Raw genomic sequence first — 18101 nt, forward strand, 5'->3', positions numbered from 1 at the left:
CTGCCTCTGTCTCCCGAGTGCTGGGATTACAAGCATGTAATCCTCCCCAACTCCTTTCTACATGCTTTACATACTGCTGTACTTTGGAAATGGAATGCTCCCCAAAGCCCATGTATTAAAGTCTTGGGTCTCTGCAGAGGTGGCAGAGACTTCAACGTTGGACTAGCAGGCCTCTGGTGATTTCACATAAACTCTTGAAAAACATACTAACATGAGTCCAGTGTTTTCCACAAACTAAGAGGTGGAGAGGAAACAAACTAGGAAACCTGCTCAAGGGCACTGAGGCAGAAGGTACCTTCCAGCAGCCTGCCTCTACCATCATGCTCTGGCGTGGGCTCACCTCCTGGACCTTGATGCTGAGGGGTAGGACCACAGCTGCTTTTCTTTGTATTTTCCTGATAGTGTCTGATCTACAAGGCAGTCCTTAAATACATGCTGAGCTGAACTGATACTGTATGTAATTGAAGTATACTTCCCTCCACTCATTAAGCTCAGTAAACCACCCTAGGCCGGAGTGCTTGCCCAGTGTATGCATGAAACGCTTATAATTTCCCACTTTTAATGATTGGAAGACTTTGTTACAGAACCAAAAATCCCAGAATCCAGCACTCAGGAGCAGAGGCAGGTATGTTTCTGTGAGTTTGAGGCTAGTCTGGTCTGGCCTTCATAGTGAGTTCCAGGACAGCCAGGGCTACGTAGCTCAAAATCTTGTCTCAAAATCAAAAACAAGCAAACAAAAAAAAGAGACTGCCATGTACTCTCTGGTTGTTTCTCAGTAACTACCTCCTACTTTCCTGTACCTGACACTGCAGAGATTCTGTCTTCTGGCCCTACACTTTTGTGGCATGGATAGCTGAACTGGCCTCATGTTGTCCTTACTGCTGGTCTTGATGGCATACACATGTAGTCAAAGCCCTTGGGAGATGGAGGCAGGACAAAGGCCAACCTGAGCTAAAGACTGAGCTCAGAGCTCGTCTTGAGCTACAAAGTCCCCATACCCCCCCAAAATAGTCAACTCCCTTAGCAGAACCAACACAAATTAAGGGGGAGGACGAACACTGTGTGGGGGAGGAAAACCCTGGTTTCTACTTTAAAATGAAGACTGGCAGTTGCCCTGCATCTCCTCAGAGTTGCTGTGGAGACTAAGTAAAAACTGGTGCACAGATGTCCCCTGCAGGGTCGGACACGCGCTCAGCAGCCGCCCGCACCGCTGCTTGGGGTTCACCTCACACGTCCCCGACCAACACGGACCGCCACGAACCGCCACGAACCGCCACCAACCGCCACGAACCCCACGAGCCTTCCGGGTCCCCTGAGATCGCCGCAGCGGGAGATCTGCCCCGGGAGTGGGTGTGGGGTGAGCTCTGAGACGGGCGAGAGGCCCCAACCGAGCGGAGGACACGGGAGGGGCGTGCCCCACACGCCCGGGGGCGGGGCAGCAGGCCGGTTCTAGCCCCAGCCGCCTCGGCAACGGAAGTTCCGGTGTCGGCGAGCGGAGGTGAGAGGTCAGCAGGAAGTCGATACGTGGCCGCTCGCCTGTCCTCGCCGAGGAGGCGCTGCGAGCGGAGATGGCGGCGCAGCTAAACGTAGAGCAACTCGAGGTGTCGCTCGACGGCCTCACGCTGAGCCCGGACTCGGAGGAGCGGCCCGGCGCGGAGGGTGCCCCGCTGCAGACACCGCCGTCCTCGCCTTCCGGGAATGGACTGGGCTCGGGTGCCGCGGGACAGCAGCGGGAGCCCCGGGAGGCGGCGGCTGAGGGCGCGGCCGAGGAGGCGCGGCGGATGGAGCAGCACTGGGGCTTTGGCCTGGAGGAGCTATACGGCCTGGCGCTGCGCTTCTACAAAAGTGAGCGGGTCACTCGCCTCTGCGGGGCTGCGGGCCGGCAGTGCCTGCCCCACCCACCCGAGCTAGGCCGGGGTGACCGGAGCGCCGTGCCGTCCTTGGTGGCACCCAGAGTTTGTCACTACCGGTCTGGCCCCTGATCACACCCCTGAGAAACCTAGAAGCCTGGTTTACCATCCTGTGTCGCCTGAGCTTGCTGGGCGTTATACCGGTTTAAGTTTTCTGGTTTCCATGAGCTAGAGTGGCAGAAGAATGCGCGCTTCCCGGGGCTCCAATTCTGGGATGGATTTTTCCTTTTTGTTGTTATTTATCGGTTTTCCTCCAAGTTTTCCATGACTCACAACAACGTCAAAGCAATTAAAACTATCGCTATCTTAGTGGAAGAAAATTGTATTGGGTCCCACACATACCTTTTCTAGCCTTGGAAACCGTGAGGATGTATAGGGTATGATCAGCGGTAGGGATGTGGCGAAGGATAAAGTACTAAGTTCATTTATTCCCTTTTGCTTGAGTAAGTAAATAATGGCCACTGTGTTCTAGTAACTTCTAAGTGTCTAGGGAATTCTACCTTGTAAGTGAATAATGAAGACAAAGGCAAGAAGTTCTCCGTCTGTCTCGCTCTCTCTCTCTCTCTCTCTCTCTTTTTTTTTTTAAAGATTTATTTATTTATTATATATGAATACATTGTAGCTGTCTTCGGACACACCAGAAGAGGGCATCAGATCTCATTACAGATGGTTGTGAGCCACCATGTGGTTGCTGGGATTTGAACTCAGGACCTCTGGAAGTGCAGTCAGTGCTCCCAACCACTGAGCCATCTCTTCAGCCCCTGTCTCATTCTCTTAAAAGAAATTTGTGATGTGAGGTAATTTTCTTCCTTTTTTTTCTTCTCTAGTTAATAGTGGAGGTAACAGTAACAAGATTTGGTCAGTGGGAAAGAGCTTAACGAGTTAGTCTGATTCTTAATAGATATTTAGGTTCTTAGTGGAAAAGCAAAGAAAGATAAGGTCAAATGAAACTTTAAAAGTGGTTGCTAGGCGCCACATGCATTCCAGAACAGCATATTTATGACAAGTTTCCCAGAGATAGTGCTTTCAGATTCACAGTTTAGCAGCTAAAATCGAGTTGTTCACTGTAGTGACCCTAAGGTAGTTTTATTTTTAAATTAACTTTCATTGTGCAAACTAGTGAAATTCTATGAAAATTTCCAGAACAGTAAATACTGTACATTCATAGTATTTTTAAGTTTACCCTTGAACTGTTCATTGCCACGGCACAAGGAGTTCAGCCCTTACTGTAGTAGCTGACTCTCGGAGTCAGTAATGAGTTTAGAATCACTTTATCTCGAGTCACTGGTTTGATTTTAGAGTTTGTTGTAAATAAATGCAAACCCATTGGTTTCTGTACAGTTCACATAGCAGTACTTGCCCTTAAAATTTAATTTTGGGAACTTGCTTTTCAATAACAAAAACTGCAAGAAGCTGGGAAGAACCAACTTTAACTCCTTTTTTAAAAAGAATTTTTAATTTTATGTGTGAGTGAGTGTGTGTCAGTGTCAATGTGGATGCCCCAGGAGACCAGAAGGGTTAGATCTCCTGGGGCTAGAGTCACAGAATGTTCTGAACTTCCTGACTTGGGTGTTGAGAATTGAACTAGGGTCCTTGGGAAGAGCATTGTTCATTCTTTACCAATGAGATATGGCACCAGAACCAGAAATAACCAACCTCTAATCTTTGATTTTGCTGCATGGGTAACAAAGGGAGGGATATTTCATCTGAGCCCATCTTAATTTGAAAATAGCAATATCTGTGTTAAGAGAATAAAACATTAAGCATGGTTTCACACACTTAATCTAAGAACTAGGGAGACAGTGGCAGGTAGATCTCTGTGAATTTGAGGCCAGCCTGGCCAACACAATTCTGGGACAGCCAAAGCTGTCTAAAAACAATAACAAAAACCTAAACAAATTAATTAACTTAAAAAAATTGTATAATGGGCAGCAAAGTTAGCATTGTTTTGGGTCAGGAACCTCATTCTAAATTATTGTTGCTGTATAAATTCCTAGAAACTGCTAGAATCAAGTTCTACGTAAGGAAGCTGGGTTAGGTAACACTAGATTCATATTTAAGATTGAGTTGTCTAAACGTGTTATTTTAAATTGCCTTTTGAGCAGCAAGAGTCTTTGGAGAACCCATTTTGAGGGGGCTAAGTTATTAGTCATCTTACAGAAGGAAGTGCATCTCAATTCCTAAATTAAGTGCTCAATACTATATCCAGAAACTTAAAACAGCCTTCTGTGTGGATTATTACTTGCGCCATCAGTGAAGGGCTGGTACTATATTACGCACTGGTTCGAAGAGGGAAAAGGATATAAAAGCAGAGTTAACAGAAACGGTGACTCCAGCAAAGCTGCCTTTGTTTTGTTTTGTTTTTTGTTTTTTCAGGTGTGTATATGTGCATTTTCTGTGTAGAAGTCACAGGACAACTTTGGGTGTTGTTCTCTTTGAGACAAATCTCCTTTGCTGCTTTGTACACTAGTCTAGCCATGTGCCATGAGTTTCTGGAGATTTTTCTTGTCCTAGCTTTTCTTTAAGAAAGCTGAGTTTACAGATGTCAACTATTTTGTGTTTCTTGATGGTTTTTAGGAGATCTGGGCTTAGGTCCTCATACTTGTACAGCAAACAAATGCTGAGCCATCTTCCCCAACTCCGCCCTTCACTTTAAATTACTTTTTATCTTCTGTGGACTCAATTTGAATCTTGAAAGCAAGATGATTTTCTATGCAGTAGCTAGAGAAGCCTAGGATGTAACTCAGTTGGTAGGGTGCTTGCCTATCTGGCTTTAGGACGTCTGTTCTGTCAACAGCACCATATAAGCAAGCCGTGGTATTGCAGGCCTGAAATTGCAACACTCAGGAGGTGGATCTAAAGTTTAAGGCCACTCTGGAATAGATACATGAAATGCCCCACCCCACCCACTGCCAAAAAAATGTTTTGTGTTACATACTTGTAATAGTGATGATCATAAACCAAGATGAATTACTTTATCAACGACTCTGAATTTTTTTGCTAAAATGAAAGTGAAATGCTTGCCCATCGTACATAACATAGCATACATAACTAGGTCCTGAGTTTTACTCCAGGGAATGGGACGTGTAAAATAACAGATGAGGTGTCCCTTGTGATAAAACTGTGTTTTACTATCTAAACATCAGGGGTTTTATATCCTTATTATAGATAAGGCTTAATATCAGGATACTGCTGTATGAATGGTACAATTCTCTCGCTTTTAAGGAACATGGAGGCAAAAGACTTAAAGGGCCAGTTGACACCTGCAGAGCACGTGTGGATTGAGGAAATAGTGTCATTCCAGAAAGGACTGTGGAAAGGGGATGGGACCGGGCATGTGTGCCTGGGAAATGGCAAACCAGGGGTAGTTTGATGAAGCAAGGAGAAAGGTGAATACAGATCCTGAAAGTGTTTGATGAAATTGTGTATAGATTAACGTTTTTGTTAGATGAAGAACCAGTGAAGGTTTTCCAAAAGAGGAAAGAAATTGCTCTTAATTCTAAGATCCTAAAGAATTCCAGACCTTTATACTTCTGGGATGGAGTTAACTTGTTTTTGTTGAGTTATTCAGGGTTTAGATTTTTCTTTTTCAAATACTCGATTGCTGTTATGTTTGTCTGGTAGATTGATTGCATTAATTTATAATGTCAAACTAATGGTTGTCAGTGGATACAGAGCAGATATTTACTAGATACTAGGTGAGACTGCATACATACTATTCTACTTAGTCCTCCCTTGAGAGTCCCCCCCCCCCCCAGACAGGGTTTCTCTGTGCAGCCCTGGCTGTCCTGGAACTCACTCTGTAGACCAGGCTAGCCTCGAACTCTCGAACTCAGAGATCCACCTGCCTCTGCCTCCCAAGTGCTGGGATTAAAGGTGTGCGCCACCACCGCCCGGTGAGAGTTCTGTTTTATCTATCTCTATCTCTTAGTTGAGGGACCTGGCCTAGGCCATTCAGTTACTCCTTGTAAGAGGCAAGGCTGGATCTCTCTCTGGTTTTAGACAGTTCTTCCACTGCAAAAGGTGAAAGTAGATAGTACCCTACTTTCTGGTAATATACTAAGGGAAAGAATTCAAAAGCACTATCTAGGAGGTAATTTATTACTTGAATATTTTTGGCATGAAAATATTAACTAGTGGAATGATCTGAGTTGGTTTTGTTTGATTTAGATTTATTTTATTTGCATGACTGCATGAATGTATGTATACCACTTGTTGCCTGTTGCCTGCAGAGGTCAGAAGAAGGCATTGGATCCCCTGGAAATGAAGTTACAGATGGTTATGAGCCACCATGTGGGTTCTGAGAATGGAACCCTCAGAAAAAAAACAGCCAATGCTCTTAACCACTGAGCCAATTCTCCATCCCCTTCTTATCAAGTTGTGTTGTCTAACTTTTAAAAATCTGATGGTATGGGTGATTTTAATTGCAGTGTCTTTGATCAGTGACATTTAATACCTGTTTAGATGTTTATTGGCCTTTTCCCCCCATTCAAATAGTTCAATTCATGGGTGTTTGTTTGTTTGTTTTGTTTTGTTTTGTTTTTTGAGACAGTTTCCCTATGTAGCCTTGGCAGTCCTCAAATTCAAAACTAATAGAAATCTGCCTGCCTCTGCCTCCTGAGTGCTGGGACTAAAGGCATGTATCAGAACTGCCTGGCTTTTTGTTTGTTTGTTTGTTTGTTTCTTAATAATGTTCTTTATGAGTACACTGTGTGTATGGATGAAACTTGTTCATGATTTATACTTATTTTTTTTTATATGTTTGTATTTATTGGTAGGGGCAATGTCATGGTGCGTGATCAGAAAGCAGCTTGGGTCGGTCCTTTCCTTCCGCTGCCTGGATTAGGGATCAACCTCAGGTTGTCTGATTAGCTGCTGAGCCATCTTGCCAACTGGCTTTTTGAATTTTGGTAGTCCATTTTTACTTGAATCACATAACTATTGTGACTGTTATACTGCAGGGATTATGTAAAGATTATCATTTTACCAGGATCCAGTTTTATACTTTTTTTGAATATAGGTAATAGTTATTTTTTGTCAGACTAGCTTACTTTTGCTTTTCTTTTCTTTTATTTATTTTTCAGAGACACAGTCTCACTCTGTAGTCTAGGCTGACCTTGAATTCACTGTATAGCCTACACTGTTCTCAAACTCATGGTGAGCCTTCTGCCACAACTGGAATTATAGATGTATGTCATCACCTTTGATTTTGCCTTCTTTTTGAATAGCCCTGGTGAAACCTGTCAGCGTCAATGATAAGGAAAACAAAGAATCACATAGTTAGTAATAATAATAATAATAATACACTGGCCAGGCAGTGGTGGCGCACACCTTTAATCCCAGCACTTGGGAGGCAGAGGCAGGCGGATTTCTGAGTTCGAGGCCAGCCTGGTCTACAGAATGAGTTCCAGGACAGCCAGGGCTATACAGAGAAACCCTGTCTCGAAAAACCAAAAAATAAATAAATAAATAAAATAATAATAATACACTGTTAACCTCTGACATGGCAGTGTAACCTTCCTTTTATTGATGACTAAACTAAAAAAATAACTTATCCCACTGTGACTCAGAAATGTCTAAGATGAGATTTAAACACCATCCAGCTGATTCCAAAGGAGAAATCTTCTATAAAGGATTTGTATTTTTATTAAGCCCCATTAAAATTTAGTAAATAAAAAACAATCTTAACCTACTGTTTTTAAGTTATTGGCATACTCTATAGCAAAGCTTCAATGCATTTCTAGTGCTGGAAACTGTATTTTACTAACACCAATTGTTTTCTTTAAATTTCATTTCTTTTAGTAAAAGATGGCAAAGCCTTTCATCCAACTTATGAAGAAAAACTGAAGTTCGTGGCACTGCATAAGCAAGTTCTTCTGGGCCCATATAACCCAGACACCTGCCCTGAGGTTGGATTCTTTGATGTGTTGGGGAATGATAGGAGGTAACCGTGTTTTCTTATTTAGGTACTTAAGAACGATGTCAGACAGAAGTGTAATGTGCACTGCCTGAGGTGTCGGTAGTTAACTTCTCAGCCTAGCCTAACAGCCGGAACATTGACTTGCTCATAGATAGAATCCTAGTGTGGAAGACGTTTACTTATCTAGCATAAAACAAGTACAGTTTCATCCAACTCTTTCTAAATTAAAACATGCGCTACTGGGCCTGGAGAGATGGCTCAGCTGTTAAGAGCACCAGCTGCTATTCCAGGGAACCTGGGTTTGATTTGCAACAACCCCAACCATCTGTAATTCCGGTCTCAGATGCTGTCCTCCAAGCACACAGATAAACATTGCAGGCAAAACACTCATAGACATAAAACTAAATAAAAAAATAAAATGCACACTATTGATTTCTTTATTGAGACATACAGAATTTTGCCAGAAAATGGAATATTTTTGTTCAGGCTACAAATGTAAAGAAAGTAAAATGTAGATTGCTTTTTAACAAGTGTGAATAAACAAAATGCACTTATATTTTGGATTGTTTATTATGGCATCTTATTAATATATCAATGTAGATTTGTTGGAACTTGAAGTTTTGAGCTTTTTGCTTCTAGTAAAAACATAGTTCATTTTAATTGTAATTGAGTTTTTCATATGTAGATTTAATTAAATAAGATTCTCATTCTGCTAAGGTGAAAAGGTAACTGTTCTTTTTTATTCTCTGCAGGAGAGAATGGGCAGCTCTAGGAAACATGTCCAAAGAGGATGCCATGGTAGAGTTTGTGAAACTTCTAAATAGGTGTTGTCCTCTCCTCTCGGCATATGTTGCGTCCCACAGAATAGAGAAGGAAGAAGAAGAAAAAAGAAGGTGATGTCACAGGGCATGGTCGCATACAGTGCGGGCACTGAGCACTGATTCTTTCCTTTCTGGAGTCTGTGCTCTGGGTCAGAGACCTTCCTCCTTTCCTTCACTTCTACTTCTTAGTGCAGTTTTTCAGAACTCTTCATGTGTGTGGGTAGAGGGAGGAGGGGCTGCTTCCTTCTGGTCACACCTGTAAAGTGAGCCTGCATCCCATCTACAGCAGTGCTCCTTACCCCACCCCACCTCCAGCCCTGAGACAGAGTCTTGCAATTCAGGTTGGCCTCCTGAATCAATGCTGGAATTATACATATGTACTACCACATCTGGCTACTTTTGTCCTGCTATAATAAGCCTTTAACAGGCCCAACCATAAATTCATTCATTCATTCCCTCCTATTCTCTGGTGTTGATGTTGGATCCTAGATGGCTTATTAATTAATTAATTAGTTATCTACTCCAAAAATTTGGAGTAGATACTGCTGAGCTCACTGCTTGTGTTTCTGAGATTCTCCCAGCACCCATGTGGAGGCTCACAGGCATCTGTAATTCCAGTTCCAGAGGATGTAACACGCTTCTAGCCTCCTGGAATGCAAATGGTTCACAGACATACATAGAGGCAGAATACCCATATACATAACATAAAAACTAAATTAAAAATTAGACAAAGCACTTGGGAGGCAGAGGCAGGCAGATTTCTGAGTTCGAGGCCAGCCTCGTCTACAGAGTGAGTTCCAGGACAGCCAGGACTACACAGAGAAACCCTGTCTCAAAAAAAAAAAAAAATAGACAAAGACTAGCTCAAGCATGAGAGGATTATAGAAGTACTTCACTGGATGGCACATGCCCTGTAATCCTGATATTTTGAAGGCAGAGCCAGAAGAAGATTGCTCAAAATTCAAGACCAGCCTGTTCTTCATAGCAAGTTCCAGGCTAGCCAGAGCTGCACAGTCTAAAACAAACAAGCCCAGTGACATAAATACCATTTCATTGATAAGTAACCAAAGTAATATGTTTTGTATCCTCTTGAAAATACTTTTAATTGTATTTATTTTCTATGTGTGGGTGTATGTCTTTGTATCATGTGTGTACATTGTCCTCAGAAGCCAGACAGTGTTGGTTCACCTGGGACTGGAGTTCCAGATGGTTGTTAACCACCATATGGGTGCTGGGAATCAAACTTGGGTTCTGGAAGAGCAGCCTGTGCTCTTAACCACGAACCATCTCTCCACCCCCCAATTTGAGTCTTTAAAAAAAAAAAAAAAAAAAAAAAAAGATTTAGGCCGGGCGGTGGTGGCGCACGCCTTTAATCCCGGCACTTGGGAGGCAGAGGCAGGCGGATTTCTGAGTTCGAGACCAGCCTGGTCTACAGAGTGAGTTCCAGGACAGCCAGGACTACACAGAGAAACCCTGTCTCGAAAAACCAAACCAAAAAAAAAAAAGAGAGAGAGATTTATTCTTAGGTTTGATTATATGTACATATGTGTATCTGTGTGGGGGTAAATACACATGAGTACAGGTGTCCTCAGAAGACAGAAAAGGGCATCAGATCCTCTGGAGCTGGAGGTGAGGGCTCTGGAGACCGAGTTCTGGTCTCTTAGAAGATGAGTACATCTCTTACTACAGCTCTCTCTTCCAGCCCTCCCTGCCCTAGCCTTTCTTCTTACTATGATTTGCTCGTTTGGTCCCTCCCCCACTCCATTCATTTATTTACTTATCCACTTTACATCCTGATTGCTGCCTTGTCATCATCCCTGTCCCGACCCTCCCACCCCGCCCCACCCCACCTCCCACCTTCACATAGTCCCTCCCTCCCTCACACACTTTTTTTTTTCCAAGGCAAAAGTTTCTCTGTGTACCCCTGGCTGTCCTGGAACTTGCTGTAGATCAAACTGGTCTCAAACTCAGAGATCTGCCTGCCTCTGTGCCCCCAACCCCATCCCGAGTGCTGAGATTAAAGATGTACTGCCCCGTTTTAAAGACAGGGTCTCACTGTATATCAGCTTGCCTCTGCCTTCCAAGTTCTGAGAAGCACCATGCCAGGCTAAGACTTGGTACTTATTGAAAATGGAATAACATAGAAAGTTGATTTATATATTGTAGTACACTGTTGAATCAGATACAATGTCTTTGAAAGTTGCCTTTTTTTTTTTTTGGTTTTTCGAGACAGGGTTTCTCTGTGTAGCCCTGGCTGTCCTGGAACTCACTCTGTAGACCAGGCTGGCCTCGAACTCAGAAATCTACCTGCCTCTGCCTCCCAAGTGCTGGGATTAAAGGTGTGCACCACCACCGCCCGGCGGAAGTTGCCTTTTTTTGATTCTTGCTTACTTTTGTTTTGTCATTAAAGACTGTGGAAGCCTCTACTTAATAATTATTCTTGAGGTAGTCATATATGTTATGAGATTGACTCCATATTTTGTTTTACCATATAGAAGTTTATGTGTTTCATATTTCGAGAGTTTGCTTGCTATTCTCTGCAATGATTTTTGTCTTATTTTCACTGGAAAGTGAAATATAACTGATTTTAAAATAGATTCTCTAGATTCGCTATGCAGAGTTCATTCTCTTTGCTCTATACCGTGTAGAAAGGCGGAGGAGGAGCGAAGGCAGCGTGAAGAGGAAGAACGAGAGCGGCTACAAAAGGAAGAAGAGAGACGGAAGCGAGAGGAGGAGGACAGGCTCAGACAGGAGGAAGAAGAGAGGCAGCGGATAGAAGAAGAGAGGCTTCGGCTGGAACAGCAGAAGTGAGTTTGCTGCTTAGATCTTATGTACAAATGAGAACCAGCCTCCCATCCTGTTTCCTGGAACCTCACCTGTGTGTCTTAGAACGGACGTTCTGTGACTGAGCCTGGGAGGAGGGTGTGTGCCGGCTCCTGATTCATGCTTACCCGTGACTTTGGTTTGTGATTAGAGGGGATGTACTGACATTTGGAGCTAGTTTGTAACCTAGAGGCTTGAAGCAGCAGGTGAGGTCGCTCAGCGGCTCTGTCTTGAGTCCAATGTCTATGTTCTCACGATCTCTTACCGTCTTGGTCTTCCTCTTTGTTCTTACTGCTGTCTGCTCTCTTTCACAAGACTGTCTCACTTGGCAATTTTGTGATCCATTTTCCGTGTATCTGAGAGACCCGGTTAGAAACTCTGAGGACCTAGAGTCTAGCTAACCCAATGTATATCAGATAGCCATTCCCAGACCTAGTGCGGGACATGGGAGCTGAAACTTCCTTCTTCAGAAAAGATGGAAAGCCACTTTCTCAGAAGGCCTGGCCTTTCAAAGAACAGCTGGAGATACCAGTAGGAAAACGCAGGGTTCCAGGGAGGGCGTGACAGAAAAGTTAAGCAGGGGAACTTAAGGTATATCGAGTCTCCTCTTTGCTTACAGCTAGTTTCTTAGAAAAACCTTCAGTGGTAGCTAGCCTCAAAGTATCCCATGGCCTCACTATACTTCAAAGGAGATTTTAAATGCCGTTCTCTTTTGAATTTGGAGTTGAACACCTTAGCTGGGCCCAGTGTCATGCTTTAGTCAGGAATCTGTTTTTACTTAGTGTGCTTATTATTTAATAAATAGATTTGAAGTCTTTGGTAAGTAGTCACATAGCAGTTTTGAAATATGTAATTTTCTCTGGAAGAAATAAAAATAATTGAACTAATTTGATAGAATTGGTATCTCCAAACAAGGCACAGTGGTGTACAGCTATGATCCCAGCACTTCAGAGGCTGAGTCAGGGTTAGCCTAGCTCTATATAATATGACCCTGTGCGTGGAGGGAGGGAGGGAAGGAGGGAGGGAGAGAAAGAGAGAGAGATCAGTAAAGCAAGCAGCATGACCTGCTTTTCTTATCTTCAATGATTCTTAATAAAGGCACCTTTAAATGAAATGCTATAGCCCATTAGATTTTCAGTGGTTTTATTCATTCTTAACAGAGCCTGTAGCACCGATTAGCTCTTCTGCTTTGTGCTGTTCTGGAGTGTTTAGGTAGAGAAACCATAGCCAACGTCAAATACATCCATGCCCAATGGTACTCTGTGTCTCACAGCATCGTGGTGAGTTAGTGTTACTGCTGGCAGACTATCTATATTTTAGCTCTGGCTCTTGAATCTAGCTGCGATAGAATTTTGGGCAGTTACTAAATAACCTACTAGTGTCATCACAGGCGAAGTACATTGGTGATGTAAATTTTGTAAACAGTGTATGACACAAAGAGCACAGTAAGTGTTCATAATTATGATGTTGATGGTGGCGATGTGTTTAATATTCTCCATTTCGACTTTTATTGAGAAACATAAGTAAAAAATTAGAGGTCAGTTTTTTTCCTTCAGTATTCAGGGCCTAGAATACATTTTTGGTATACATTTTTGGCCTAGTCATTTTTAAGTTATAAGCTATAAAAATAAACAAGGACATTTTATTTTGTTATGAACAGTCTCCTGTTGTCAGACTGGCATGTATTTATTAATGTTTTTAGGCAGCAGATAATGGCAGCTTTAAACTCGCAGACTGCCGTGCAATTCCAGCAGTATGCAGCCCAGCAGTATCCAGGGAACTACGAACAACAGCAGATTCTCATCCGCCAGCTGCAGGAGCAGCACTATCAGCAGTACATGCAACAGTTATATCAAGTCCAGCTTGCACAGCAACAGGTATGACAGAGCTTTAGAGAAGGCATTGTTTCCATGGAACCCAGGTTCTTTCCTACCAGTCATGAATGAATTTTGCATTAGCCAGCCTAAGGTACAAAGTAACTCTTTGGTTGATGTTTTAGGCAGTCTATTTAGCATTTATTGTGTTGACAGTTACAAAAGAAAATTCAGGATCTTGAACTGTTCTTTACATTGGTTATGTGGGAGTTGTATAGGTCAGTGTCCTAACAGTGAGTCTGGTATGGACTGTTAATAGTGTCCATGGAACCATGAGGACCCAAGTAGCTAGCCATAGTGTAAGAACATTTTTCAGGCAAAACATGCACTGTCAGGATCAGACAGCTGTAAAGAGACAGAGTCCCCTCCAATAAGGCCGTAGGCTGGTTCTTTCAAGCTGGGGCAGATCCAGATCCATTATAACTCATGACAGCATATACTCCTTCTCCAGCATCCTATTCCTAAATATTTGCTTCAACATTTAGGTAGTTTGAGCTGGAGAGATGGCTCAGGTGTTAAAGGCTAGGCTTACAACCAAAAATACAGGAGAAAATGGTTTAAATGAAAGACGTGGAAAGAGTCTGGTGCTGAGGTTCTGTCCTGCTCTGCCATTATCATTTGGCTTTCTGACATGTTACTGCTACTCCGGTTTCCTGCTTTCTCTCTGTTCTGTGAGAATAAGACACAAGATCAAGGTTTCTAACCACACAGGATGATAAAAGGAAGAGAAGGATGGCAGCTAGGTCTGATGGTATAACCCTGTAATACCAACTACCCAAGTAGCTGAGAGTTCAGGTTAGTCTGGGCAGCTAGGACCTCATTTCTAAGTAAAAGGGGGGAAGGGTGGGATGGATGGAAATAGGTAAATTAATTGATTTATAAATGCTCACTCTAATTGGGCTGTGACATTTTTTGACAAAGTCAGCATACACACGTTCATTATACAGTAATAAATATTTTTAGGAAAGTAGAAATTTTTAAAATAAAATGACCTTTCTTCTGCCAGTCTTAGAAATCAATGAGATGTTAAAAGGCTTTATAAGTTCTGTATAACCCACGAGAGGATCAAAGGTGTCAAGCCAGTTTAATAAGCATCCTTTCTGAGAGATGCTTCTCCTCTTGTATAGCCTCCTTCGTGTACTTTATCACCTCCTTCCCCTTTTCCTGCTTAGTTGGTAGGGGTTGAGATAATAAGATTGCTATACATACTGTCCTCTTCATAGGCTGCTGTCACTTTATGAGGAGAAATTGGTTCTGGGAGGATAAATTAAAAAAATAGGACAGAAGTCACAGAATTAGTACGATCAAATTCTAATTGACTGCTTCTGGAACTAGATATGTCCAGTAGGCTACCTGAGAATTGAGCCTCACAGTTTGTTACCACTCAGGTTCTTTTTTTTTTTACAGTTACTAATTAATTTTACATAAGGAAGAGAAGAAATAGAATTCACTACTCTGAAGTATTAACTTTTGTGTAAATACTGAACAAAACTGCTGTCCCCGCCCCTTTGGTAGTATAGCTGCCTAGCATGTCTGTTGTATTGTTCTTGTACCTTTCTCTTTTTTGTTTTTTTTTGGGGGGTAGAATTGGCAGGGGTTGTTTGTTTTTTGTTTGTTTTAATTTGGTTTGGTTTGGTTGGTTTTTCAAGATAGGGTTTCTCTGTGTGACAGTACTGGTTGTCCTGGAACTCACCTGTAGATGGGGCTGGCCTCAGATTCACAGAGATCCACTTGCCTCTGTCTCTCAAGTGCTGGGATTAAAGGCACATGACACTATTAGCACTAGTCCTAAACCTCTTGTGTAGCCCAGACTGAAACTCAGCCCTCCCTCTCAGGGACGGGGATTGTAGACAAGCACTGCCACACCAGGTCGTCGTGTGCTTTTTCAGACTCCCCCCAAAGTATGTGGTTTTTGTTTTTTGTTTTTTTTTTTTAAAGAATTGTATAAATAATTGCAGCCTGTTGTATCTAATGAATAAATGTCCTGGTCAGTGGGGTCCAGAGAAGGGAGTTTATTGACTTTACTGGAGAGTTTCAAGATTAACTTCAAGAATGCTTTCTCTTCCTCCACCATCATGTAATGTTTTAATGTACTGATTTGTTTTGGTTGATTGCATTTTTTTGAATAGCTGGTGCTTTTTCCTTGGAAGTGATTTAGAATCTAAGCCTTAGAGTACTTTTTAAAGTCTTGTGTTTTATGTAGTAAGCAGAGAGAGGTGTTTAAACCCAGCACTGGAGAAGCAGAGACAGATGGATCTCTTTGTGAGTTTCAGGCCAGTCTATACAGATGGTTCAAGGTCAGCCAAGGTTGCATAGTGAGACCCTGGGCCACAGTAGGATGGATGATTGCATCACCTCCACAGTTAAGAGCAGAGACAGATGTTGCTTTCAACTGGGTTTCCCTACTCACACAGCTCAAGACCCCTGCCTAGAGTGTGGTACAGCCCTCAGTGGGCTGGATCACATCAATTGATGTCATAAAGACAGTTGTTCACAGACATTTCCACAGGCCAGTCCAACCCAGTATAAACAATGTTTCACAAGACTTTTCCTAGCAGATTCTAGATTATATCAAATTGTCAATTAAAACTAACTTGTATGGTGAGTCATCTTACCAGCCATCAGGAATTTTTTTTTGAGGGGGGAAGATCTATTTATTTTATGTGTATGGGTGTTTTACCTGAATGTATGTCTATGCGTGTGTATATGCCTGGTGCCTGCATAAGCCAGAAGAGGGCATCAGAACCCTGGAACTTGAGTGGCAGATGCTTGTGACCCAGCGTTTGGATGCTGGAAACTGAATATGGTCTTCTGAGAGAGTAGTCTGTACTCTGAGCCACTGAGCTCTCTCTCCAGCTCCTACAATGTAAATACATACTAGTTAAGTCTTACGTCTTCGTTTTCCATGCTGTAAGTTGTTCTATTTCTCCAAGTACAGAAAACTGTGTGTGTATAGTAAAAACACTGCAGTTCATAACATAAAATAATCTTGACTCTGAGCTAAGATGTATCAGCAGCTTTCACTGGTATTGTATGTCATGACAGTCATGGGCATAGTGTATGTGTTATGTATTCAGAACCAAGGCTGTGTAGAAGCCTTGTACAGCTCTACCTCAGATTTATTACACTTTGATTTTGAATGGATTTGTAGTCCTTGTACATTCAGAAATCCTGTACTGTTGCCAGATTTCATGACTACACACACACACACACACACACACACACACACACACACACACACTCAGTTCTATGGCCTCCATATGGATTTGTTTTTTTGTTTTCTGTTTTGTTTTCTGTTTTTAAGATTTATTTATTTTATGTATATGAGCACACTTACTGTCTGCAGACACACCAGAAGAGGGCATCTGACCCCATTACAGATGGTTGTGAGCCACCATGTGGTTGCTGGGAATTGAACTCAGGACCTCTGGAAGAGCAATCAGTGCTCTTAACCACTGAGCCATCGCTTCAGCCCCTCCATATGGGATTTGTAACCCCATTTAAAAAGCTGGGTGCTAGCCAAGTACTCTCTCACTGAGAGCTATATTTCTACTCCTCTTTTTTTATTTTGAGATAAGAGTCTTACTAAGTTGCCCATCCTGTTATTTTGTATCTCAGCCTGTTCTTGAACTTGCAGTCTTCCTGCCTCAGCCTTCCAGGTATCTGGAGTTAACTGGCCTGTACCAATAGATCTAGCAAATTTCTTTTCTTTGTACTTTGTCTTTCCCTGCTTTAGGCTCATGACACTACTGCCTCAGTCTCCTAAGTGCTAGGATTATAGATTCAGCATTGCACGCAGACCAATGTAAAATTTTAAGTGAGAAGATACTTTGACCTCTAACTTCATTACCTCTTAGAGCAATGTTTCTTTGTTTGTTTGTTTCTTGGTTTTTCAAAACAGGGTTTCTTTGTGTGGTCCTGGCTGTTGTGCTCACTATGTAGACCAGGCTGGCCTAGAATTTATAGAGATCCTCCTGCCTCTGCCTCCCGAGTGCTTAGACTAAAGGCATGCACCACCACTACCTGGCTAGACCAATATTTTTTTACATCTTGATTGATAGTTTTATTACATTTTAGGCTGGATGTGGTGGTACTTGCCTTTAATCTTAGCACTTGAGAGGCAGATGCAGTTGTAAGGCCAGCCTGGGCTACTAAAGCCTTGTCTCAATCAGTCAGTCAGTCAGTCAGTCAATAAATGGATAAATGAATAAATATACACACACACTTTATTAAAGACAATTTTGTTGGAGCCAGGGGGTATGATTCAGTAGGTGTGCTCCTGCCGAGGCTTACATTAGGCCCCATAAAACCTCAATTAATTTTAAAAAAAAAAAAAAACTGTGATTATAATCTTTTGTTTTTTGGTTTTTTTTTTTGGTTTTTCGAGACAGGGTTTCTCTGTGTAGTCCTGGCTGTCCTGGAACTCACTCTGTAGACCAGGCTGGCCTCAAACTCAGAAATCCTCCTGCCTCTGCCTCCCAAGTGCTGGGATTAAAGGCGTGCGCCACCACCGCCCGGCCCGATTATAATCTTTTTATGAATATTTATTTCTCTATATTAGAATAGGCCTTGTTTGCTACTTTATACATCTATCAAACTCACCAATTGCAGCTTCTGTTTTTGTGAATCTTCTGTGACCATTTGTTTCTTTGAAGTGTAATTTTCTTTTTTCTTTTTCTTTTTCTTTTTCTTTTTTTTTTTTTTTTTTTCCGAGACAGGGTTTCTCTGAGTAGCCCTGGCTGTCCTGGAACTC

The 18101-nt window shown here is 42.4% G+C and overlaps 1 protein-coding gene across 1 annotated transcript in view; it reads left to right on the forward strand.

The window, feature by feature from the left end:
• Positions 1 to 1558: 1558 nt before the first annotated feature.
• Positions 1559 to 18101, forward strand: part of Acbd3 (acyl-CoA binding domain containing 3) — a 27628-nt gene continuing 11085 nt past the window's right edge. Inside the window, exons 1-5 of the mRNA XM_028755263.1 lie at positions 1559 to 1845; positions 7713 to 7854; positions 8583 to 8723; positions 11300 to 11458; positions 13177 to 13351. Of these exons, the coding sequence (XP_028611096.1) occupies positions 1569 to 1845; positions 7713 to 7854; positions 8583 to 8723; positions 11300 to 11458; positions 13177 to 13351 (894 nt within the window). The 5' untranslated portion in view covers positions 1559 to 1568. The remainder of the gene's footprint in view (positions 1846 to 7712; positions 7855 to 8582; positions 8724 to 11299; positions 11459 to 13176; positions 13352 to 18101) is intronic.

This window comes from Grammomys surdaster, unplaced genomic scaffold (genome assembly GCF_004785775.1).
Source record: "Grammomys surdaster isolate TR1022 unplaced genomic scaffold, NIH_TR_1.0 126051, whole genome shotgun sequence".
Taxonomy (NCBI): Eukaryota; Metazoa; Chordata; class Mammalia; order Rodentia; family Muridae; genus Grammomys; species Grammomys surdaster.